Source organism: Rhinatrema bivittatum, chromosome 2, assembly GCF_901001135.1.
Source record: "Rhinatrema bivittatum chromosome 2, aRhiBiv1.1, whole genome shotgun sequence".
In the NCBI taxonomy this organism is placed as follows: domain Eukaryota; kingdom Metazoa; phylum Chordata; class Amphibia; order Gymnophiona; family Rhinatrematidae; genus Rhinatrema; species Rhinatrema bivittatum.
Genome location: NC_042616.1, coordinates 243,358,492 through 243,385,392, shown reverse-complemented (window position 1 = coordinate 243,385,392; position 26,901 = coordinate 243,358,492). Strand labels below are relative to the sequence as shown.

Here is a 26,901-nt window from a genome sequence, read left to right as displayed (position 1 = left end):
AATCCGCCCGACAGCCTTGAGTGACCCCTCTCCATATACAATTCAAAATTATGCAGTCATAATAGATTCAAAAGCAGTCTTCTGAGATAAAAATTTCACAACACGCATATTAAAGGGTCCTTATTCAGCCACGCAAAGCTCTGCTAGTTAGCCAGATATACTTAACAGGCTAAGTAGTGTTGTATATTTACCAGCACAGCTATGCTGCTGAATATACCCGATTATCTTAAAGTTAGCCAGATAAGTATATCCTGTTAACTTTAGGTCAGCACTATGACCCGACCAGAGTTTGCCAGATAAATTGGCTAATTCTGAATATCAAATTAGCCGGTTAACTTATCTGGCTAACTTGACTTCTCCTCTACCCATTCCCCACCCCTTACTTAGCCAGCTAAAAACTTAGCTGCTATGTCACTTATTTGGTTAAGTTGACCTGCAAACCGTAACCAATTATCAGCCAGTACTTATTCAGTTTAGTGCCGTTTTGCATATCTGCCTCTCCTTTTACACATACTGCCTTGGTGCAAACTAGAAAACCTTGAGAAAAAGACAGTTGGAACCCATATGATATTAGGCCTGTTGTAACATGTGTTAGGTGTTGCTTTGTCTGTTAGAAAGGCATGCATGGAGCTTCTACCAACTTGCTCTGGACTGGGTGTGCTACGATTCCTTCAGGCATTGGCTGGGCAGCCTGTGGTGTGGAGACCTGAAGCTGACGCAGACAGACTTTAAATCCAATGCATCATTTTTTTCTCTGTTTTGAGAATAGGAAAAAAGAGGAAAGGCAAGTTTCCAGCCAGTTTTGCTGCCTCAACACCGGTAAGGGGGCCTTTAGACAATCACGTGATTCACCCTACTGTTTGGGTAGAAGGCAATAGGCATTAGTGAGGAATGTACTGGTGAGGTCTCTTTAAGCTCTGGTGCTTCCACCCCCCCCCCCCCCCCCCCCCCCACTTCCTTGTTACCTTCAAGACAGGATAAACATTATGTTTCTGCTGATGGTGATTTAGGGGAAATTAGTTTGGGTGCATGTGATATTCCTAGAGATGTGAGAGTCCCTTTTGTAATTGAGCAAGTTCCATCTTGTACTCCTTCCTTTGAAAATTACAATCTTGTCATGGCTGCTGGAACTGGCATCGACTCAACAGTGTTATACCAGGTGTAGTCGTTACAGAGACTCTTATTACAGTCCCTATTCTTGAACCAGTTAAACATTCATCAATATTAGAGGATCTTACAATCAGTGGAAATGCATTGGAACCAGAAGAGATCACCTTGAAAATAACTGGAATGTAGTTACTAGGACAAAGACTGCATTAGGTCAAACTATTGTACAATTATGTACTTTAGGGGTAGTTTCTAAAATATCTGAAATTGATAATAGAGTCAGTGGTGATCAAAAACATTTCTCTGGAGTTTCTAGTACAATTAATAATATTCAGTCTTCTATGGTTGCTAACATGAATGATTGTATTTATATACATTCAAGGTTGGAACCGATTGAAAATAATTTAAGAGCTAATAATCTTCGTATTTTAAATGTTCCTAAAACAAGACTAATTTCAGCATTAGAATTGCTTAAGAAATATAGCAGTGAGATTTTGCATATCTCTGCAGAGAAAAACATTAATCTTTCAAGGTGTTTTTATGTACCTGAGAAATAGAGAGAAATTAGAGATGAAGGAACTATAGATGTGTCATTTGATAGTTCCAACATTGTTACTTTTTTACAAGACTCTAGAAAGATTATAATAAATAGAGCATTTTTGGTGATTACATTGGTTTCACTCTCAGATCGAGAACTAGTATTACAACAGTATTTTAAATATAAAATTATTTTTTTTGGGGGGGGGGGAAAGTACATATCTTTCCAGATATCTCTAGAGAGACAAAGATGTGTAGGAGATCCTTTCTGTTATTAAAATCTAAAGTTATATCCTAGGGGGGTATTTTATTTTTAAAAATTTCCTTGCAAATATCTAGTTAACCTTCAGGGATATAAATTCATTTTCATTGATCCGGTTTATCTGGAGACATATCTTGTGGATTAGACCTCCAATACTTAGGTAGTCTCAGAGTTAGGGCTATGTTGGGGGTAAACAATAGAGTTTGTTTGGTTTTTAATCTAGCATGTTGTAATTTAATTCATTTTCTTTAGTTCCTTTGGAACATTTCTTCTTGGCTCCAATATAATGTGGAAATTAAGAGAGTATCATGTCTAGCTATGTTATAATATTTATACTTTACTTTTGTATTACCTATTGAATTTGCTGAATTGTATTGTTTATCCCCTCTATGCTGGATATGTTATTCATTTTTTGTTTAATATGCCAATAAATATATATTTTTTTAAAAAAGAAAGGCATGCATGAACTGAATTACAATATATTAAACTCTCCCAAACCAAAACAACACTCAAACAGTAAAATCCTTCCTAAGAAAAGGCAACACTAAATATTACTCCAGATCCTATACATCAATACACCTCCAATTAGGAAAACAGAACATGACAGACTGCTATTGACCCCTACACAAAAACTATATACTAGTAGAATACCTCACCTCCATCACACATACAGAATACAGGCGGACCCTCACTAAATACAGAAAAAAGTGATCATAAAATATAAATAGAAACTTGCAGTTGAAAAATGCAACAAGCCAGACTCTATATATCATTTAAGAATGAAAAAACAGAAACATTACCATTCCTCATAAAACAAACAATATAACTATGAAATATAAAACATAATATTAAAACCATACAAATAAAAACAATAAATATTTCAAAACAGGTGACCAATAGAAAAAATACAATAATTAATAACTCATATTAATATTTTTAAAAAATTTTCAAACACCAATAAAATATTACAAAACAGCAGACACATCAAATCCAGGGCTAAAAAATATCCCATGCTCTCCATTCCTGGGAAATTTTGATTTCCAGTCACCCTGAGATTGTTGTGGATTGGTCGGGGAGAAGGAGGGTGCATACTGTATCCTCTCTCTCATATTGACACACTCCCTAACATATATGTTCATTTGTTTTCTCCCACACATGTTCACACTCATGCTGATTCACTCTTGCACACACATATGCAAAGGGTCTTTCACACACACTGGCTCTCTCATACATTCACAGGTTCTCTCACACTCACTGGCTTTCTCTCACTCTTACACACAAAGGGGTAGATTTTTAAAAAGAATGCGCGGGCGTCCATCTGCACACGCTACCCGGTGCACACATGGATGCACAATTTTATAACATGCACACACTGGTGCATGCATGTTATAAAATTGTGGGTGGCGCGCAAAGGGGGGCAGACATGGGCCAAAATCGCATGGTGACGCATCGTCCAGCTTCCCCAGTTCCCTCCCAGTCCATTCCTATTAAGGAGCAGACTGGGAGGGTACTTCCCTACCCTAACCTCCCTTCCTCTTCTCTTATCATACCCGCCCCTTATCCCTACCCAGGGAACCCCTAATTTTTTTTTTACCTTTTGCTCCTGCAAAGGTGCTGTAGCAAGTTGCCGGCACCCTGCCGGCATGCAATCCCCTGGCACAGTGGCAAATGGCCTCTGTACCGGGTGCCTTTAGCCCTGCCCCTCCCCTCCCCATCCCCCGGACCACCCCTCTGCCGAGACCCGGCTCTTGTATGCGTTACAAGGGTTACATGCACAGCCAGGCCCCTTTTAAAATGCACCCGTGCGCACAAGGCCCAGCTGCACGTAACCCCTGTATTTTACGCACGTGGGCCATTAAAAATCGGGCCGAAAAGTCCTATCATACACAAACACAGGCTCTATTACACTCTCTGGCTCTCTTTTTCTTACACTCAAACACACTGGCTCTCTCTCCCTTTCTCGTTCACACACATACACAAACAAGCTCTCACTGTCGCCCACTCTCTCATACATACACAAGCTCTTGCTCTTTCACTCATTATCACTCTCTCTGACACAAACAGGTTCTCTCACACTCCCTGGCTCTTTCTCCCTCTCTCACACAGAGGCTGTCTCACACTCACTGGCTTCCTTTCTCTCACTCTCACACAAACAGACTCTCTCTCCCTGTCTCTATCAAACACATACACATACAAACTCTCTCATACTCTCTGGCTCTCTTTCTCTCATTCTCACACACACAGGCTCTCTCTCTCCCTGTCTTTCTCACACAGGCTCTCTCTCACACACATACACACATAAGCTCTATCTCACTCACTGGCGCTCTCTCACATATACACACTCTAAAGCTGTCTCTCGCAAACACACACACAAAAGCAAACTCACTCTCTCATACACATACAAGTTCTCTCTCTCACTCACTGGCATTCTCTCCCTCTATCTCACATATACACACCAGCTCTCTCTCACCCATTGTCACTCTCTCCCTCTTTCACACACACAAACTATATCACTCTTTCCCTCTCACACACACACCTACGCTGTCTGTCATTCACTGGTTCTTTCTCCCTCTCTCATACGCACATACACAAGCTCTCTCTCACTCACTGGCACTCTCACACTCAGGCCTCTACTCAGCATACTGATGCCCTGCTGGGCCTTTCTTTATGCACTGCTGGCAGCAGGAGAAGGTGAATTGACGGCCCTGCTGGGCCTTTCCTTGTTTACCACTGATTGTAGCAGAGAAGGTGTTGACTTCACTGGCCCTTTCCTTGTTCACCGCAGGCAGGAGAAGAGGTGTCGTCAGAACCTGCTGGACCATTATTTGTTGTGTGGCGGGCGGGAGGTAGAGTGTTTTGGAAAAAATAAATAGGGCGAGAGAGCAAGGATTGGGGAGAGGGGGAGAGGCTATCACTGACCCTGGCCTCTGTTTATAGTAAACCAACCAATAAAGGGCATTTTTGGGAGCAGGTGAGAGGCTTGGCCCAGCAGGGCTGAGCCTTAGGAGCTCAGATGGGAGGGAGGAGAAGGGCTGCTTGGGGCTTTAGAACTGCAGTCCTTTTTTTTTTTTTTTACGCTTCAGCACTTAACCTATTAGAGTCGTTTGAATTTCGCCAGAATATCCAGTTATGTTTACCGTAATCCTGCTAATGTTAACTGGACAACTTAAATCAGGAATATTCAGTACAAATTATCTGGCTAACTGTAGCTAGACTTGTCCACTAAACATCCTACTGAATAGTGAATATGGACCTCCTTATTTTTTAGGTTCAATTCTGTTGCTAGAGCTACTTATTTACAACACACCATCATTATACTGTTTTATAATTTTTATCCAAATGTTCTATTATTGAATTTTCTTTTATTATAAACAATTCAATATAAATATGGCATTTCATATGATAGGTTATAAATTACATTATTTAGGAATTGGCCTTAAATTCTATGTAGACATTTCACTATATATAACTTTATTTTGTCTTTTTATGTTCCCCCAAACTGACAATATAAAAGATGAAAGCATATTTTGGGTGAAATGCTACAATTCATATCTGACTTCCATAGTTTTTCTTTTTTCTTTTATGTGTTTCAAAAAGATTTGTCATACCAGATTGTGACTGCTATAAGAAACATGATACTTTGCTTTTTTTTTTTATTTTTTGAGAAATAACTGTTCACAAGTTACTTTGGGGGTCATTCATCAAATTGTGATGGGCCCTAATGCACATGATAACTATGGCATCGCAAATATTATAATTATAGCAGAATGATGAATCTAGGGGTTTGTTAGCAATGATTTTTATTTTTTTGGGTCAGAAGATTTGTTCTGGATATGCTTGTTATAAAAGGGGATGACAGTACATTACATTCATTTAATTGCAAACTGTCACTAAGTATTAGTGACCAGTTTGGTAAAGAGCTTTCATAACCTGAGGCAAAAAATCCAGGGTGCTATACACCAATCAAATATCTTACTACTTGGTGTAATAATTACTCTCAATAAATATCTATCCCACTTGCTTTATGTATTTTACATACATAGATTTTATAGTCCCCAAGTTGCAGTATTATATCATAAAATAAATAGCATTTTTAATAACTTATAAAACACTCTGGAATATAGAAATTAGGGATGTGAATCGTTTTCCATATCGTCTTAACGATAGAAATCGTGTGGCAGGGCAAGAAAATCGTCTTAGGCACGATTTTTTAGTTAAAAAATCGTTAAAAATCGTTTTTTTCCGATTAGTGCGCACTAACTCGAGTTAGTGCGCACTAACGGGAGTTAGTGCGCACTAACTGGGAGTTAGTGCGCACTAACTGGGAGTTAGTGTGCACTAACTGAAAATGATACAATTTGACACTTTTCAGGTCAGTTAAGGTCAGTTTAGGAATGAATATGTATTCCTATTGGCTGCCCTCTTATTTATTCATGTTACCAAGTTTCCTACTGACAGTATATGGGGGATGGGAAATGAAAACAGTTGGTAGCTTGACAAAACAAGTAATGTGATCAGTCAATGTGACTAGAACTTGTGCCCTAACCCTGATACCAGGGGTATTGTGATCTTCCTGCACACAGTGCCCTATCCCTATTAATACCAGGAGTGTTGTGATCTTCCTGCACACAGTGCCCTATCCCTAATACCAGGGGTGTTGTGATCTTCCTGCACACAGTGCCCTATTCCTGATACTGGGGGTGTTGTGATCTTCCTGCACACAGTGCCCTATTCCTGATACCGGGGGTGTTGTGATCTTCTTGCACACATCCCGATATCAGGGATAGGGCACTGCATGCAGGAAGATCACAACACTCCTGGTATTAATAGGGATAGGGCACTGCATGCAGGAAGATCACAACACTCCTGGTATTAATAGGGATAGGGCACTGCATGCAGGAAGATCACAACACCCCTGGTATCAGGGATAGGGCACTGTGTGCAGGAAGATCACAATACCCCGGAGGAGTGAGGGTCAGGCAGCTCCCCCCTGTCTGTGAAGCCAGCCTCTCACTAGTAATGCAGGGAGGGAGCTGTCTCAGACTTCACCATCCACCCCCCCCCCCCCCCTCACCCACACACCATTCACTAGCTGGGACATGGGGGAAGTCAGGAGTGAGGGTCAGGCAGCTCCCCCCTGTCTGTGAAGCCAGCCTCTCACTAGTAATGCAGGGAGGGAGCTGTCTCAGACTTCACCATCCACCCCCCCCCCCTCACCCACACACCATTCACTAGCTGGGACATGGGGGAAGTCAGGAGTGAGGGACAGGCAGCTCCCCCCTGTCTGTGAAGCCAGCCTCTCACTAGTAATGCAGGGAGGGAGCTGTCTCAGACTTCACCATCCTCCCCCCCCCCCTCACCCACACACCATTCACTAGCTGGGACATGGGGGAAGTCAGGAGTGAGGGTCAGGCAGCTCCCCCCTGTCTGTGAAGCCAGCCTCTCACTAGTAATGCAGGGAGGGAGCTGTCTCAGACTTCACCATCCTCCCCCCCCCCCCCTCACCCACACACCATTCACTAGCTGGGACATGGGGGAAGTCAGGAGTGAGGGTCAGGCAGCTCCCCCCTGTCTGCAAAGCCAGCCTCTCACTAGTAATGCAGGGAGGGAGCTGTCTCAGACTTCACCATCCTCCCCCCCCCCCCCTCACCCACACACCATTCACTAGCTGGGACATGGGGGAAGTCAGGAGTGAGGGTCAGGCAGCTCCCCCCTGTCTGTGAAGCCAGCCTCTCACTAGTAATGCAGGGAGGGAGCTGTCTCAGACTTCACCATCCTCCCCCCCCCCCTCACCCACACACCATTCACTAGCTGGGACATGGGGGAAGTCAGGAGTGAGGGACAGGCAGCTCCCCCCTGTCTGTGAAGCCAGCCTCTCACTAGTAATGCAGGGAGGGAGCTGTCTCAGACTTCACCATCCTCCCCCCCCCCCCCCCCCCACCCACACACCATTCACTAGCTGGGACATGGGGGAAGTCAGGAGTGAGGGTCAGGCAGCTCCCCCCTGTCTGTGAAGCCAGCCTCTCACTAGTAATGCAGGGAGGGAGCTGTCTCAGACTTCACCATCCTCCCCCCCCCCTCACCCACACACCATTCACTAGCTGGGACATGGGGGAAGTCAGGAGTGAGGGTCAGGCAGCCCCCCCCTGTCTGTGAAGCCAGCCTCTCACTAGTAATGCAGGGAGGGAGCTGTCTCAGACTTCACCATCCTCCCCCCCCCCTCACCCACACACCATTCACTAGCTGGGACATGGGGGGAAGTCAGGAGTGAGGGTCAGGCAGCTCCCCCCTGTCTGTGAAGCCAGCCTCTCACTAGTAATGCAGGGAGGGAGCTGTCTCAGACTTCACCATCCTCCCCCCCCCCCCCCTCACCCACACACCATTCACTAGCTGGGACATGGGGGAAGTCAGGAGTGAGGGTCAGGCAGCTCCCCCCTGTCTGTGAAGCCAGCCTCTCACTAGTAATGCAGGGAGAGAGCTGTCTCAGACTTCACCATCCTCCCCCCCCCCCCCCCTCACCCACACACCATTCACTAGCTGGGACATGGGGGAAGTCAGGAGTGAGGGTCAGGCAGCTCCCCCCTGTCTGTGAAGCCAGCCTCTCACTAGTAATGCAGGGAGGGAGCTGTCTCAGACTTCACCATCCTCCCCCCCCCCCCTCACCCACACACCATTCACTAGCTGGGACATGGGGGAAGTCAGGAGTGAGGGTCAGGCAGCTCCCCCCTGTCTGTGAAGCCAGCCTCTCACTAGTAATGCAGGGAGGGAGCTGTCTCAGACTTCACCATCCTCCCCCCCCCCCCTCACCCACACACCATTCACTAGCTGGGACATGGGGGAAGTCAGGAGTGAGGGTCAGGCAGCTCCCCCCTGACTGTGAAGCCAGCCTCTCACTAGTAATGCAGGGAGGGAGCTGTCTCAGACTGGTATCAGGGTTAGGGCACTGTGTGCAGGAAGATCACAACACTCCTGGTATTAATAGGGATAGGGCACTGTAAGAGATGACTGTAGTAGATTGAATAAAGATCTGATGTTTCTGCTCTCCTCACACCAAACAAAAACAACACACAAGCAGAGAAGCCCTTCTTACAAAGCTGAGCTAGTGAGTTAAGTAGGAGGAAAAGTAAACATACTGGTGCCAGTGTGGCTACTTAAAAAATACACTTACCAACAATCAATTACATATATTTGAACTGTGTACAGTTCCAGCCAGGACCACCTTTCTAAAATGCACAGTGATTGGCAAATTCAACATGCACTAGCATTTCAGGTGCCTGCTAACAAAATAATAAACAAACAAGTTCTAGTCACGTGAGTGCTGATCATTACATTACTTTTTTTGTCAAGCTTCCAACTGTTTCCATTTCACATCCCCCCAACCATATTGGTAACATCAATAGATAAGAGCACAGCCAGCCAATAGGAATACATACATACATATTCATTCCTAAGTGACCTTTACTGACCTGGGAAGTGTGAACACTTTGTTTCATTTTCTGTTGGTGTTCGTTAGTTTCCAGTTCCATTTCCCATCCCCCCAACCATCACCTCAGTGGTAACCTTGGTAACATCAATAGATAAGAGGGCAGCCAGCCAATAGGAACACATATTCATTCCTAACTGACCTTCAGTGACCTGGAAAGTGTTTATTTGTATCATTTTCAGTTAGTGCGCACTAAATCGAGTTAGTGCGCACTAACGGGGAGTTAGTGCGCACTAACTCGAGTTAGTGCGCACTAACACGATTTAACGATTTTTAACGATAAATCGTTAGAATTTCTATTGTATCGTGTTCTATAACGATTTAAGACGATATAAACATTATCGGACGATAATTTTAATCGTTGAAAAACGATTCACATCCCTAATAGAAATGTAAAGTGCTACAGAAACAAATTAAACCTATATATACATATATACAGTATATAATTAGAAAGTTATATGACTAATTCTGATGAACAAGAAAGTCATTTCTGTTATAAACTCTTCTAAATAAAGAAAAAAAGTTTAACTTTTATATGTTGCTTTAAAACTTTGATCTGTTCCCACAGTCTTGTTGTGTGATTGAACTTTTTCTTGCTCACCCACACACTCATGGCAAATGTTGAAGTTCAGAATATTACAGAAATGGGAAAATGACAACAGCATGAATAATCTGTGTAATGGGAACACTAAGGCATAGAGGATCTTGTACTAACTCATATAATTTGTTTCACAAAAGGGGCTACACGTGGAAAAACACATGATAATGCCCCAAAATGCAAAAAAAAAAGTTGAAATTTTGGGGTTTTAACATGTTTTTCAGCTGGTTTTGGTTTTAAAATTTACTACGTAGTCTGCTGGACATGAAAGTTCACTTAAATTCATACATAATGAGCTGCTGCAATGCAACAACAGGCAATACAGTTCAGTAGCAGAAAACCAGTGAGTAAAAATATCTTTGCATTCTGGTTTTCATAAATAAAAACCAAAAACACCTCTTATCTGGCTGTCCCAGGAGCTAGTTTTTGTGTGAAAGTTTGCTACCCCACTGATTTGCATTTGTGTGAAGAGGCCACTAACCACTAACCACTACCTTCAGCCATGCCCCCATTTCAAGGCACCCTCCTGCTCTGTCACTGCACCCTCTCTCTCTAGCTTCTTTCTGCACTTTGCAGTCCTCCCCCTGCCCCATCCCCTCTACCTCACTTCTTCTCCCTCTATTTACCCCTCCGACAGTATTTCTCTGCTCTTCATATAGCCTCTAATTTTCCTGTCCTCTCATATGGAAATACACCTTCTCCAATGATATTGCCTGTAATTAACCTGTCACACCATAAGTGATACACGTTGAATGTTACTTGTAGCCTCCAATGTACATAAACTACTTCTTTTGTAAATTATTACTCAGGTCACTTGCTTGCCTCTTAAATTTTTGTAACCTGTCACGCCATAAGTGATACACGTTAAATGTGATTTGTAGCCTCCAATGTACATAAGCCACTTCTTTTGTAAATCATTTTTCAGGTCATTTGCTTCCCTCTTAATTCTATGTTCCCTGTACAAGTTCCCCCCATTTTTATCCTCCAATGTACATAAGCTACTTCTTTTGTAAATTATTATTCAGGTCATTCGCTTGCCTCTCAAATTTATGTTCCCTGTATAAGTTTCCCCTTTCCCCCTTATAGCTGTCAGTTTATATTCGCCAGTTCCCAGTTTATTGTAAAGCTTGTTGCTGTATTCTGTTTTATGTAAACCGTTGAGATGTTCACAATTACTGTCGGTATACAAAAATGCTTAAATAGATAAATAACCTGTGGGAAACCCTGCAGGTAGTATATTGGCCTTCTAGTTTCTAAAGTATTTCTGAGCATGAATGATCATACAAGCCATGGTTGCCAGAATTTAATGAAACAAGTATTAACTGCATGGCAATGACATCTTGAAAATATGTTGGATATAGAGTTCCCAATGATCATAACTGCTAAACATTCACCTAAAGAAAACTGGTTAAAATTAATGGATTACTAGAGCCATTCAGTGTCTTCTTGAAAATTGATTTTAGGACTACGAATAGGTTTGTATGGGATCTGTGACACTAACATTCTCCTGATTAGATAAATCAGAATCATTGTTTTTCATTATAATTTTATCTGACACATTCTTCTTTTTTTTATGTTAGATCAGCAGTTCAGAATCTGGGAGCAGATGTGTTTGAAAAAGTTTATGACTACCTTAGGACAGCAAGACAGCAAAATGCCAATGAGGATGAAATCAAGGAGCATCTGCAAAAATTAGTTTCCAAATCAAGTGACTGTTTTGAGGTAGATCAACTTATCTTCTTTGAGGAACTACTGCTGGCTTCATCGGAAAAGCGAATCCCAACATGATAGGTTCATTGGAGTGATTGAAACTGCAGTCGCTCGTGTAAAAAGCAGATGAGCTTGGGCTAGTATTTTAAATCAAGGACAGACACTTTGGTTGTGTTCTGAAAAACAAAGTCACAGATGATAGTCTTCTTTTAGCCTGCTGGGTTATTTTACTACTATTAGTAGTATATTTGTTTTATGTGTCACTTCTTATTTTTAATCGCTTTCTGTATTACTTTGGGAATACATGTAAAAATTGTCATTACAATAAAATTTCTTGAATTTGAATCTGTTCACTAAGAAGACAGTATTAAAGTACTTGAACATAGTATACCGTTATGTGATTTACAGTATGTGGAAATGTCTTACTACTTTTGTATATGGGGTTGATTTTAAAAGGGTGCACGCGGGCGAATATGTGCGCATGCTACCCGGCGCATACACATGTACACCCGATTTTATAACTTGCGTGTGCAGGCGCATGCAAGGTATAAAATCAGGGGTCGTCGCGCGCAAGGGGGTGCACAATAGAGATGTGAATCACAACTGGAATCGGTTCCGATTCCGGTTCCGATTCACATTGTTAATTTTTTTTTGTGCAGCCCGATCGCAGTTTTATCGGCTGCGCCCGAGCCGATAAACAAAAAAACCCACCCGACCCTTTAAAACTGTTCCCTTAGCTTTCCCCACCCTCCCGAACCCCCCCAAAACTTTTTACAAGTACCTGGTGGTCCAGTGGAAGTCCCGGGAGCGATCTCCCGCTCTCAGGGCCGTCGGCTGCCACTAATAAAAATGGCGCCGATGGCCCTTTGCCCTTACCATGTGACAGGGTATCCGTGCCATTGGCCAGGCCCTGTCACATGGTAGGAGTAATGGACGGCCGGCGCCATCTTTAAAAATGGCGTGGGCCATCCAGTGCTCCTACCATGTGACAGGGGCCGGCCAATGGCACGGATATCCTGTCACATGGTAAGGGCAAAGGGCCTTCGGCGCCATTTTGATTAGTGGCAGCCGACGGCCCAAGAGCGGGAGATGGCTCCCGGGACCCCATACTGGACCACCAGGTACTTGTAAAAGTTTTGGGGGGGTTGAGGAGGTTGGGGGAAGCTAAGGGAACAGTTTTAAAGGGTCGGGGTGGGTTTAGGGATTCTTTTGGTGTGCTGTTTTTCCCGCCCTCCCCCAAAATGATAAGAGAACCCCAGGAACAAAATCATGAGGTTCTCATATCGGGAGCCCCCGATTTCTGACGATTTTGAAAATATCATCCAATATTTTCAATCATACGGAGCCCAATTCACATCCCTAGTGCACAATTGTGCACCTTGCACGCGCTGAGCCGCGCTGCCTTCCCCTGTTCCCTTCCCCTTAGTCTGACCTTCCCACCCCTTCCCCAACATTTCCCCCCCCTAGCCCTACTCTAACCCCCCCCAAAAAGTTTTATCATACCTTTTGCACCTGTCTCCGAGCAGGTGCAAGTTAAGCACGCCAGCAGCCTGCCGGCATGCGATCCTCCAACACAGCAGCAATGGCCGCTATGTCGGAGGCCTCTGGCCCTGCCCCCAGATCACCCCGCCCACACCCCGCCCATTTAGTAAAGGTCCGGGACTTACACGCGTCTCGGGGCCTTTTGAAACTAGGCCAGGCGTGCGTAACCCTTTGAAAATCTGGCCCATAATGTTTAACAGCCATATACACCCTTAGAAGTTAAAATATAAAGGTGAATTTTAAAAGGCCATCGCGCACCAAAACCAGGAGATATGCGAATATGTTGGGCCAGTGTGCGCTGAGCGTATTTTAAAAGCCACCCACGTATATGTATATCTCCTGCTGCAGAAACATTCCAAAAAGGGGTGAAGTGCAGGCGTGGTCTGGGCATGACATGGGCGTTCCTGGATATCAACTTCAAATTAGCATGTAAATACTTACGCGCACAGGTATGCACAGGGTCCCGTGCTACATAACTTTACTTCTGCTATGGAGGATGTGTAAGTAATAAAATAAGGATAAATAGATAGATCAGCTGGGTTTTAAGGGGTAGGGCTAACGGTGGAGAATTAAAGCTCTAAATTAGGAGGGTATGGAAGTCCTATCCCTTGCTCGGGCGAACTGGGAATGAACTTGGAAAACTGGTAATGACATTGGCATGTGTGTCTATTAAAATCCCCCCACTTACGCTGTAGAAGCGGCGTTTGCGTGCATAGGTGCATGTCCACTTAAAATTGTGCGCACTTTTGCACATGTTCAGGCTATTTAATAGCATGCACACATATACGCACGTATGAAACGATGTTACCGATATCATCAGGCACCTCCATTACTAATAATAGGAACAGTTGCATATACAATTTACTATATGTGCCTATATGTGAACCGTTGTGACGGTATTCTACTAAATGACGGTATAGAAAAGATTTTAAATAAATAAATAAATAAATAAATACATGTTATAAAATAGCCGCATCCCCTGGTGCAGGCTGATGAATGCGCACACGTGCGCCTGCACGCCTGTTTAAAAGTTGCCGTCATAATGAATTGGCAGTACTGTAACATGCCTCACCTCCACCCCCACCAAGCCCTTTTGATAGCTTTCATGCAGCAGCTTCTGGATAGGGTTTTTCTGGAGGTCAAAGGAAAGCCTTTAATAGGGAAAAAAATACTGCTGTAATATAGTGCTGTTTGGAGTTCATCTATTAAAGATATTGTTGTGTATAACAGAACTTAGAGAACTGTATTATGAACTGTATTCTTTCCATATGTATCTGATATATTTCAGTGTTGGTACCCAATACCTAAAATTATACCATGTTTTATGAACTGAGGGTACAGTTATTTCACTAGAGCTGGAAGTGAGTATAACACATCAAATTCTTCAACTTATTATATAGTGCATTGTAAGAATGTAAGAATACTATCGTACGATGCTTATTTGCATTTTAATTGTACCTTAATAATAAGAATTGGTGACTTCAGCTACATTATTTTTCAGCTAAATAAGACAGGAGATTGATGGTGGAAGATAATGGGCCTGATTTTAAAAAGCATTTACATGTAAGTGGGCTTTTGATAATTTCTACAATATTGTATATGCCATAGAATTGTCCATAGGATAATCATGTGCAAGTGCACGTTATTAGGTGAATTTTCAAAGGAGTTATGCATGTAAATGTAACATACCGTTGCAGCAATTTTCAAACACCATTTACTTGAGTAAAATGCACTTTTATGAGTAAATCCTATGGACAATTCAATGGCATATATTGTAGCAATTTTAAAAGGCCCATTTACTCAAGTAAAGTGCATTTACATGGTAATTTAAAACATTTTGGGGGGGTTCGGGAGGGTGGGGGATTTGTTTTAAAGGTTCGGGGTGGGTTTTAGGGTTTTTTTGGTGTACCGGTTTTCCCGCCTTCCCCCCTCCCCCAATTTACGATTTTTTGACGATAAATCGGGGGAATTGTTATTGTATCGCGGCACTAACGATTTTTGACGATTTAAAATATATCTGACGATTGTTTTAAATCGTCAAAAAACGATTCACATCCCTAATATATACGTGTATATGTGTGCACTGCCAGATGCGCTGAAATTTTATATGCAAGTTATAAATTTGGTAGGGTGCGTGTATGTGTGCGCCTAATTTTAAGCTTGTACGCGCAGAGTAGTGTAATGTCAGCTTTGAGTCTTGTAAGTGAGGGAATTAAATAGCAGGTTGCATCCAGTCCAAGACCTGTTTCACCAGTTCATCCACTAGTTTGCCCAGTCTACAGCTAGTTCCTCCAGACCCCCCTGACTCTTTAGCCTGCACTCTCCTCAGTTAACCCAGACCTCTCAAGCCCTTAACACAGGGGTCGGGAACCCATGGCTCGCGAGCCAGATATGGCTCTTTTGAGGGCTGCATCTGGCTCGCAGACAAGTGTCGCCATACTTCGCGGTTCCCCGCTGACCCAGCTGCTCCCCGGTCCTCCGCCGCCCGGGCTTAAAATGCTGTCAGCCCGGGCGGAACGCGGCAGGACAGCTGGAGTCAGCGGGCACCGGCGTGCTCTCTTCTCCTCCCCCCCCCCCCGCGGCCCGGAAGAGGAAGTGGAGAGCATCGGGTGCCTGCGCGGGAAGAAGAGACCACACTAGCGTGGTCTCTTCTTCCGCGCAGGCACCCGATGCTCACCACTTCCTCTTCCGGGCCGCGGGGGGGAGGAGAAGAGAGCACGCCGACTGGAGTCATCCGGGTACCTGCGCGGGAGTCACCGGGTGTCAGCCGGGTGCCAGCGCTGGAGTCATCGCGCAGGCACCCGATGCTCTCCACTTCCTCTTCCGGGCCGCGGGAAGAAGAGAGCACGCCGGTGCTCTCTTCTTCCCGCGGCCCGGAAGAGGAAGTGGAGAGCATCTAGTGTCCGACGGGAAGAAGACTGCAGCGCGGCTCGGAGGAAAATGAAAATCTTCAACCGCGGCCGATGGGACTCCGCCTTCGCCTCCGCGAGGGCTGAAAATGAAGGAGGTTAGCGTTGGGAGGTGGCTGCTGCTGCCGCGAGTTCCCGGGGGGGGGGGGGGGGGGGAGAGGGAGAGTGAATGAGCGAGCAAGCATGTGTGTTTGAGATCCTGTGTGTGTGAGTGAGAGATTGCATGTATGTGAATGATTGAGAGCCTGTATATGTGAAAGAGAGTATGTCTGTGATTGAGATCCTGCCTGTGAGAGAGAGAGCATGAATGTAAGTTTACCATTGGGAACCTGTATGTGTAAGTTTGTAATTGAAAACCTGTTTGTTTGAAAGAGTATGTGTGTATGATTGAGATCCTTTGTGTGTGAGAGAGATCATGTGTATGTATGATTAAGAGCCTGTGTGTATAAGTAAGAGAGAGATCATGTGTGTCTGTGTCTGATTGACAGCTGGTTTAGGTGATGGAGCATGTGAGTATGTGATTGAGAGCCTGTGTTTAAATGAGAGAGAGAGACCATGTGTGTCTGTGTGATTGAGAGCTGATTTAGGTGAGGGAGCATGTGAGTATGTGATTGAGAGCCTGTGTTTAAATGAGAGAGAGAGACCATGTGTGTCTGTGTGTGATTGAGAGCTGATTTAGGTGAGGGAGCATGTGAGTATGTGATTGAGAGCCTGTGTGTAAATGAGAGAAAGAGAGGACATGTTTGTAAGCATGTGAATGAGAGTCTGTGTGTGAGAGAAAAAGACAGCATGTATTTATGTGATTGAAAGCCTGTGTGTGTGTAAGCGTGAAAAGATAGACAGCATGTGTGTAAATGTGTAATTAAGAGCCTATATAAGTGAGAGAGAAAAAACATTTGTATATGTGAGTGACTGAGAGCATGTATGTATAGGTGTGTCATTGAGAGCCAGTGTGAGAGAGAGCGCTGGTATGTGACTGAGAGAGGAGAAAGTTCCAAGCAAACCACCCCACCTCCTGCTAATTCAGAACAATCTCAGGACACCTGGATATCAAATGTTCCCAGGTATGCAGAGCAAAAAAATGTTTGTATCCTTATTATTTTTCATTACTGGATCTTTGTGTCTGCTATTTTGAAATATTTTGTTGGTATCTGGAAATGTTTTATATGAGTTTTTAATTATTGGATATTCCACTCATCAGCTGTTTCGAAATATGTTCTTTTTGTTAGTACAGTTTTACTGCTGATGATTTTATATTTCTTGATTTGTTTTATAAGGATGTGTGATGCTTCTTTTTTCCTTTGTTACACTGCATACAGAGACTCTGGCTTGTTGCAGTTTCCAATTCAGTTTTTGTCTGCATGCTTCTTGTTATGCGTTTTGGTCTCTTTATTCTATGTTAGGTGAGGGACAGCACGTGATTCAGGTTGAGGTTTTCTGCTGGCGTGTAGTTTCTGTGTAGGACTCTATAGCAGCCTGACTTGGTCCGTTTTCCTAATAGGAGATGTATTGGTGTCTTAAGGCCTGGTGTAATATTTTCAGAGACTTATTGTACTTTAAAAGTGTGATCTTACATAAAATGCACACATTTACTTGTATTTAGTTTTAAACATATTGTATGGCTCTCATGGAATTACATTTTAAAATATGTGGCGTTTATGGCTCTCTCAGCCAAAAAGGTTCCTGACCCCTGCCTTAACAGATGGCTAGAAATAGTTTTATTCAGATTTATACCTCATCCATAGCAGAAGTAACTTTGCGCTGCAATATACCTGGATGCATGCCCAGGTGCATAGGTACATGTGCGCATATCCCTGCCCCAGATTACCCATGTCCTGCCCACATTCTGCCCCTTTTTTCCACGATGCAATGTTCTCTCAACCTAGCTTGAACATCAAGCTAGGTTGAGAGAACATTGCACAAATCTCATCTTTGGGTGAATGTCCTCACTCCGAGGGTCATCAAATCTTCACTAGAGAGCACTGTTCTGTTCGTACGTCTCACTTTGAATGTCAAAGTAGCACCTTGCGGAAATTACCTATGTGATGCAGAAGCCTGGAAATTGCCTAACCATGCCCCCCCCCCCCCCCTTTTTTTTTTTATCATGGGCGCTATTTCCGCTATATTTATAGCATTTTGATAAAGCTAGGCCTCAGATAATTAACTTCTTTGTTCAGCTTTATATTATAATTCAATAGTGTCTCTCCCTCTTCTTTTTTTTTGCTCAAATAGGTTGTGCATCTCCCCACCTTATTTTCCCTGTAAGTGAAGAGAATTTTTAGCATTGTTTTTTATTTTCCTAATTTCATTTTGTGTACATTTTAATATATTATCTCTATTTTTTTTTCTGTACAAGGTTTGCTTATGTTAAATTTTGAAATGATTATAAATAAATATATTTTTTAAAAGATGACTCATATGGGATCATATGATATGGTAAGTCTAGCAGGATATGTGTGCTGTGAGTTCTTGGTGCCAACCCATAAAATTCCTTTATTCTTCAGACAATTTTTGGAGTTTATCTTTTTTGACCATTTTGAAAGGTAGCCTGGAGCATGTGGACAGGTTTGTTATGAAGAACATATGGGAAATGATTACAAGGGCCCTGAAAAAAGATAAAGATAAACTCAAAGCTACTGACACTAAAATGGATAAGCCACAAGAGAAACCAGCCACCAGCATTCTGAATGAGACGATGATTATCTCCTTGATCAAAGCTGTTGTGGAGGCTGTAAAAAGTAAGTCCGATACAATAGATACCCATATTACAGAGGTAAAAACTTTCTTGATTGACACTAGCAAGTAACAGGATGGAGCGGAGATGCGTCTCTCAAGACAAGAAAAAATTGAAACACTCGAGAAAATGGCATCTGCATGAGAAGCTAAACTTGAGGACTTGGAGACAGTGAGCTGATAACGGAGACAGTGAGCTGATAACCCTGCTAGAAAATTGATTAATATAAGAACTGAACCTTCTTGATCTTATCAGCAAAGTAACTGTCAAGTTGGCCCATAGGATGGGCCATAAAGCCAGCATCCAATCAAAATTGCATGTGATTTTGGCATGCTTTTTCAATTTTGCATATAAATCCATGATTTTGCAAGCTTACCGTAAATCCAAGGAGCTCAGCTTGAAATGTAACAAAATCCTAATTTTCCAAGATTTTTCAACCCAGGTTTTAAATCAACTCAGTGAATTTGCACCAATTTGTAGTGATCTGGTGAATAAGAATGTGCGCTTTATCCTGCAGTAGCCTGCTAAACTCATAAGGCTGGATTTACTAATGCCGCAAGGCATAGTGAATTCGGCAGTAATGGGGGGCGGGGGGGGGGGCGGTCCTGCGATAGCTGGCAGCGATCGCACCTCCTTGGTGCGATTACTGCGGCGTCGCGCCAAATAACTACACTATAAAAGGTGTAGTTAATCGGCACAAAACTGGCAGCGAAAACGCAGTGTACCTTTCGCTGTCAGTGAAGTCTTCACAGCGTCAGCCCTGGTGCTGCCCCGACTCCTCCTCTTCTGGGGCTGACGCCGCCCCGACTCCGCCCTGATCTTGGTATCGCACGTGGGGGACTTTTCACGTACGAAACATCCCTTATCGTGTGCGATCCACTTGGAAAATGACCCCCATATTGTGGCATGATGGCAAACTATAGCTATTGGAGACAATGTCAGTGGCCAGGGAGTTCTTGTGTGACAGTTAAATTTGTTGCTCTAAATGAATACACCAATTGTTGCAGTCGGACACTGCTGGTGAGATAGTGGACCCTTGGGCCGGCCTACCGAGAGTGACAGGGTAGGCCGGGAGGCGGAGCCACAGGCAGGAGGTGTTCACCCGGGAGGAGCCCGTAGGGCCCTGGGACCTTGGGACTTGGGAATACAGGCAGAAAGTCCAGGGACTGAGAAAGGCTAGACTGGGACCAGAGCAAACAGGTGGGAGTGGAAGTCCAAAGGTACCCGGGAAGCAGGGGACCGGCTGTACAGGGCCGAGGGCCAGCTGAAGACAAGGCAGCGGGCGGCAGCAGAGTTTGTAGCAAACCGGAGACTGAAGCAGGTAGTAGATTGAAGTGGAGTCGGTAGCAAACCGGAGACTGAAGCAGGTTGTAGACTGAAGCGGAGTCGGTAGCAAACCAGAGGCTGAAGCAGGCTGTAGGCTGAAGCGGAAGCAGACCGAGGTCAGAGGCTGGCTGCAGGCTGATGCAGAGTCAGAGGCAAACCGGAGTCAGAGGCAGGCAGCAGGCAGAAGCGGAGTCAGAGGCAAACCGGAGTTGGAGGCAGGCAGCAGGCTGAAGCAGAGTCAGAGGCAAACCGGAGTCAAAAGCAGGAAACGAGGAGATCACCAGGAACGCAACTAAGAACAACTATGGAGTTGCAAGGCGATGAGAGAGAGTTTGAGCGCCGGTTATATCGGGGCTTGGGCGTGACATCAGCAGCCCGGGCGGGGCCAGGCTTCCGGGAGTTGAGCACTCAAGACGGGCGTCCTCGCGCGCGAGACTGACGAGAAGCAGGCACGTAATGGCGGCCCCCATGTGGAGTGATAGAAGCCCCCGGGGTCCAGAGCGGGTGGAATGTGGCGATTCCTAAGGCGGAGGTAGGCAGGTTTGAGTCGTAGGTGGAGGGAAGCGGTGGAGACCGCAACACCAATCTGCTTCAATTGAACTAACTTTGGGGGTCATTTATCAAAGTGCTTTATGGTGTTTTTGCATGGTGCGATGCAAATTTGGAGGGGTTTGGGGTGGGATTTCTGGCCAAGTGAGTGCACAGTTTTAACTACACCTTTTCATTAAGTTGTGCAATATGGCTTTATTGCCCTTTGTGATGTTTTTGCAAATAGCATTTTCACTATGTGAGAGAGAGAGAGAGAGAGAGAGAGAGAGAGAGAGAGACTGACTAGCTATGAGCCCCTTATAATAGGTAGGTATTTATACCTCTATAGGAGGCCCACCTAGTTACTCAAGGTGAGGTTTAGGTAGCAGTGTAGGGGGGTTAGGGGCCACTTTGACATTCTGAGTGAGATGTAAGAACAGAACAATACACGCTTGTGAAGATTTGATGTCCTTCGGAGTGAGAAAACTCACCCAAAGATGCGATTTGTACAATGTTCTCTCAACCTAACTTGATGTTACCCAGGTAGAGAGTCCATGAAGCTAGGTTCATGATAAGAAATTTCCAGATTTTTTAAAAGAGCGCGGGAAAGAATATGAAAAATAAATGAAGCTCCTAAAAATAATTCTATTTTGTATTGGGAAGCAGCGAAGACAGTCTTAAGGGGAAGAATCATAAGCTATATGATTGCCAAAAAGAAAAAGCTAAGTGCTGATATTTTGCAATTAGACACTTGTTTGAAATCATGTAAATTGCAATTTTTGGATGGATCTACTCCAGAGTATAAGTAAAAGAAGATACAACTACAGCACTCCTCAAATGACCTATGTCACATGCTCGACATGCTGAGAAACATGGTTATAATTGTGCTACCTAAACAGGGTAGAGACATACTGAATCCGGGCTCTTATCGGCCCATCTCACTAATAAATCAAGATAATATAAAAATGTATGCGACAGTCCTTGCAAATGGGCTATGCAATGTGATGCCCAAATTAATATTACTAGGTCAAATGGGGATTGTTTATGGGTGGGTGGCGCTCTAGTGTTAATGTTTGTAAGCTGCTGGTTGCCTTAGAGAGATGTTTTCTTGGGCTAGTTGCAGAACCATTCATAGTGGGATTTGATGCCAAAAGGCTTTTAATGGGGTGTCCTGGGCTTTTGTGAAATATATGCTTCCCAGATATGGGTTTCAGGGGAGAATTTATGCGTATATTCATTTACTTTATTCTAATTCCCATTCATTCAAGTCTATGCTAAATGGCATGCTTTCAGATTTCATTACGCTTTTGAGAGGAACCAGGCAAAGGTGTCCATCCTCTCTCTTGTTGTTTATTCTCATTTTAGAGCCATTGATCCACAAGTTGGAAGGGACTACCACAGTCAGCAGCATAGATATGGGGCACGCATCAGGATAAACTCACTTATGCACAGATAATATATTAATGCTGCTTTCTAATGCAAAAGCATCATTTCCTGTAACACTGGACATTTTTGTTAAATAAGGTAGCTTTTCAGGGATCAAACTTAATTTCATTAAATCTTCAGTGTTGGATGTATCAAATAATTTAAACCAAAACTGGGAAAATTTCCCTTTGCAATGGGCAGAGGATACTATCAAATATTTAGGTATGCCCATAATATTAACCCCATAATTACATATTTTCGAACTAAACTAGAGAGTTAGTTTTTCCCAGTGTCTTTAAGGGGCAGAATTGCTTGGAAAAAAAAAAGATTTTAACTCCAAGGCTGTTATATGTTTTATTAGATGATGCCTGTAATTCTACTTGAGAAGGATATCAGACAGTTACATGGGTTGTGTAGAGTAGGTTGTTTTTTTTCTGGAAGAGAAAGAAGGCAAAGGTGTCCTTAAAGATTTAAGAAGTCCACTGACAGAGGAGAGGCTTACGTTTCCCTAACTTTAATTTTTGAAATCTAGTGTGCTGATTTTGGTCCTTAGGGGATGGTTGTTGGTCACATGTACAGTAATTATACAGACACATTTTGAACAGTGATTTGCTCTCCCTCTGATCCTTCAATTTGTATTACATGGCTGCTTGAAGTGAGTTCTGTACAAGAAAGACTCTCATCCTCTTTATTAATACGCTCTATGAAAGGGGCTTGGAAATCTCTTAGGAAGTTATTAAGTCTAACTATTGCACTTTCTCCTTTCCCACCTCTAATGGGGAAACCCTTATTTTCTGCTAGAAGATATACATCCTCAATTTATAACTCTGGCCAGTAAAGGCATAGATAACATCTCAGCTTTCTTGCTTGATAGTGAGCAGCAAACCCAGTCATTTACTTACTGTAAGGGCACACTTGGCATGAGTAATATAGACTTTTTATTTACCTCCAGGTCAGACATTATATCCATTCACTAAAGGTACCAAACTGCTTAGCACTCACCTCTTCTACTTTTAAAGCATTTAATACAGCTCTGTAAGAAGAACAGAAAGTTATTGCCTGCTCTCTACAAATTTCTACATTCTCACTCTTCTTATCAGTTGTTTTCTCTGCTAGCAGATGTGTGGAATAAAGACCTTGGGATGATGATTGAAGAAGATGCTCAGAGTTCATGTGTTCTTTTGATTACTCAAAGCGCTGAGAGTGTACCATCAAGAGAATTACAATTTCAAATTCTACAGAGAATTATCTCCCTGCCATTGCTGGCATTTAAGATGGGACGTGCCAGTGCTACAACCAGTGGCGATGTTATTCCATTGTTTATGGGATTGCTCATCAATCCAGAAACTATGGGATGCAGTTCTGTGGGAACTGACGAATACGACAAAGAAAGAGATTCCCTTAACACCAGCCGTTGGTATGCTGGGACATTTTCCTGGCATATTTTTATAAGCAAATTATTCTTAACGAAAGTTTGACTCATGGTTAAACGTTGCATATTAATTAAATGGCTAGGCAACAATCTCTCAGAAGAGAACAGGTGGAAAGATAAAATGTTTGAAATGGTGCATATGGCGTTTTGTATGGTTCTCTTAACTAGTTAAAAGGCAAGGGAAAGGTTTTATGATGTTGCCTTGGGAGACACAACAAAAACTACAGTTGCCAGATGCCTGATATAAATTGTTAGGCAAGGTATGATTTACCAACAGATATTGAATTTCTAAGATGTTCTGAATAATTTGATGAGGTGTCAGGCCTGGGGTCATTTATCATGGGAGAATTCTGTATTTTTGCTAGTTGTTATATGATGTTTTGCAGTCTGAAATGTTTGTAAATTGTATTTTAGTGTCTTATAGGGCGTGGGGGAGAAGAACTTAGGGGAGATTTCGATGAGGAAAAATACTGAACCTTGTATTGATTTGTACTCGCTTTATCTGTGTATTTTAATATGTAGTTTGTTAATAAAGATATTCCAAAAAGATGATACATATGTTAGACATTTATTAATGAAGAACAGAAAAGTTGTCTAACCAGTGCACTAGTTCATTTTATTCTTTCTCCATGTCTAAGCAGGATAAAATCAATCACACAAGTAGGTGATGGCGATGAGACAGAAAGAGCTCATAAAAAACAAGATTTTTCTGAGCATGCATGGGCCTTCTCATACAGCCCACATGAGTCTCGGCTGTCTTTGGGGCTGTTTTGTTCTCTTGCACACAGCCACTCAAATATTTTTATGCATGTAGTTCATTTACATTTATCTTCTCTGTTTTTAATCCTTTAGTTTTTCCTCTGTTTTTTGAATCTCAAAAAAGAAATAATTTAGATGGATTTTGAATTCAGTTTAGAACTGTGTTTGACTTGGCTTCTATTCTATCCACCATGGTGGGCTTCAAGAGATGCTCTCTATGCAAGGTGAAGATATTCAAAACAGATCATCCTGATTATGGCATCCCGAAATTGTGCTGCCTGTGCTCACTTGCCCCCAAGGCCAGAAGATACAGGAGCTATGCTCTTCAGGATTTCCTGCAGTCATCTCAGACATCAAAAGAAGAAGAGGAAACCTTCAAAAGCTGAAGGACATTGGCCTAAAACAAGGAAAACTGCATGTTTGGCATCATGATTTGGTGCAATCTCAGTGCAGACACTATTCTCTCTCCAGTAAAGAGGGAAGTAAGTCATGCTCTTCTGTGCCCAAGGATACTGGCGCCATATCACCACACATCTTCTACATAGATGTGTAGGGCAGGATGTAGAAAAGAGATTGGCATGGAGAAAAATGTAATCAGTTGAGTCTTTAGTGCAGATATTCTATAGGTGCCATCAGCTAGCAAAGTTAGGTGGAAACGTATTGATGGCGAAATTGTCTTGGAGCTATGACAAATTTGTGATGCAGAAAAGCCAAAACAGGCAAATTTAGATAAACTTTCACCAACAAAATTAAAGATTCCATTAGCTATGCCAATTCATCTGAGAATCAGATGGTTCTTCTATAGCAATATCTCAAACAAAAGAGGATCAAGATCCCTTTGTTGAAAATATATGGTTGTAATTCATGAAAAGGTATTTTTCAAACATGTCAAACTTGCTGTGTCCTCTTTCAATGGAATAATTATCTATTTTAAACACTATGAGGTCCATATTCACTAGGACGGTTAGAGGACAAGTTATTAAAGTAAGATAGATAGCTTGTCCCATATATTCAGTGAGAGAAACGTCCTGCTGAATATACCAGCCTAAATTTATCTGGTTACATATAGTCAGATAACAAAAAACCTAACTGGCTATATTTGGAAATAGCTGGGTAGATTTTTTAGTTATATGCTTTGTGTGGCCGGATAACACGCTACTTAACTGGATATCTTAAAAATATATTTGGCTAAATAGTGCTGTTATCTACTAAAGCAAAAATAAGTTGCCACATCCCCTCCTCCCTCCCCCCAAAGCATAATTAAGTTTATGCATTGTATTCTGGCCCTCCTGCCCCCTAAATCTTTTTAAATCTTAGAGATTCGCCCATTTTGGAAACCAGGGCCCCCATCCCAATGTTACCTTTAAAAGAGTCTCAGCCTACATCCACCCTCCCACCCACCCCCATCCCTCTGCTCTTCCCCATCCCCACTGATACCTTGTTCTTCATCGCCTGGAGCGAGGGTCCCACTGCCCTGCTCCCAGCACTTCCAGCTCTGCTCTGTAGTTTACGCTTCCCATGCCGCCTCTGTCAGAGCAGCGCCGGGAGCGGAGAAGAGGGACCCTTGCTCCTGGCGACGAAGAAAAAGGTTTCAGCAGGGACGGGGAGGAGCAGGGGGATGGGATGGGATTGGGGAGCCACAATTTTTCCTAGTGGGTGGGAGGGAGGGTGGATGTAGGCTGAGCTCCTTTTATAGGTAACATTGGGATGGGGGCCCGGCTTCCCAAATGGGCAAATCTCTATGATTTAAAAATGTTTAGGGGGCAGGGGGTTAGGATACAATGTATGTATTGACGTGTTTTAGGAGGAGAGGGAGGGAGGGAATGGGGCAACCTAGTTTGAATTTAGTAGTTGACAGTGCTATTAGTCAGATATGTTTTCAAGATATCCAGTTAAGTAGCATGTTACTTGGTCACACAAGGCCGTATAATGTCAATCCACTATTCTATCTTATCAGTGTAGGGATGAGATGAACCATACTTGAGTACAATCTCATGCCCATGACTTATTTTCTTCCAAAGAGATGAGAACTCTGGTAGACCATCCTGTTGTGTTATCTGATTCACAGGAAGGCTCAGAGGCATATTATGCCTTTTCTTGTTCCATTCAGATGAGGAGGGATACACAGGTCTTCTCCTCAGGCCTGTCACCTCAACATTCCAGGAATATATGCCCTCTTGGGGTCATGTCATATCCAGCTTTTGTAAAAAGAAGGCAAAAGAAATCCCCTTTCAATCTACATGAGGAGGCAGAACCCAGAGCAGATGTGATCATTTTGCTCAAATAAATTCAAGATCCAAAACAAGTAGTAGTAGTTTCAGAACACAATCTTCTTCAAGAAGTTCAAACAATAATATGGCCAATAATTTCATTTAACCGACTGGTATCAAGGAACTTAGACCTCAGATACGGAATGCAACCATCTCTGAGACACCTCAAGGTCCAGTTTCCCCATTAATCAGTAATAGCCGAGTCAGCATTAAAAAAGTAACATGCTCTAAACCACATTCCAGCACATTTCCTGGTAAAGATGCTAGAAAGTGTAGCAT

At 43.1% G+C, this 26,901-nt stretch overlaps 1 protein-coding gene across 5 annotated transcripts in view; it reads left to right on the top strand.

Annotated features, from left to right (window-relative positions):
• The window catches only part of NEK11 (NIMA related kinase 11), a 567,803-nt gene extending 555,699 nt beyond the window's left edge, over window positions 1-12,104 (top strand). For 3 of the 5 annotated variants that reach the window (XM_029589337.1, XM_029589338.1, XM_029589340.1), the window contains one exon: window positions 11,568-12,104. In XM_029589337.1, the coding sequence (XP_029445197.1) occupies window positions 11,568-11,775 (208 nt within the window). In that variant the 3' untranslated portion in view covers window positions 11,776-12,104. The remainder of the gene's footprint in view (window positions 1-11,567) is intronic. The other 2 variants (XR_003854561.1, XR_003854560.1) reach the window with 2 other exon arrangements.
• The last annotated feature ends 14,797 nt before the right edge of the window (window positions 12,105-26,901 follow it).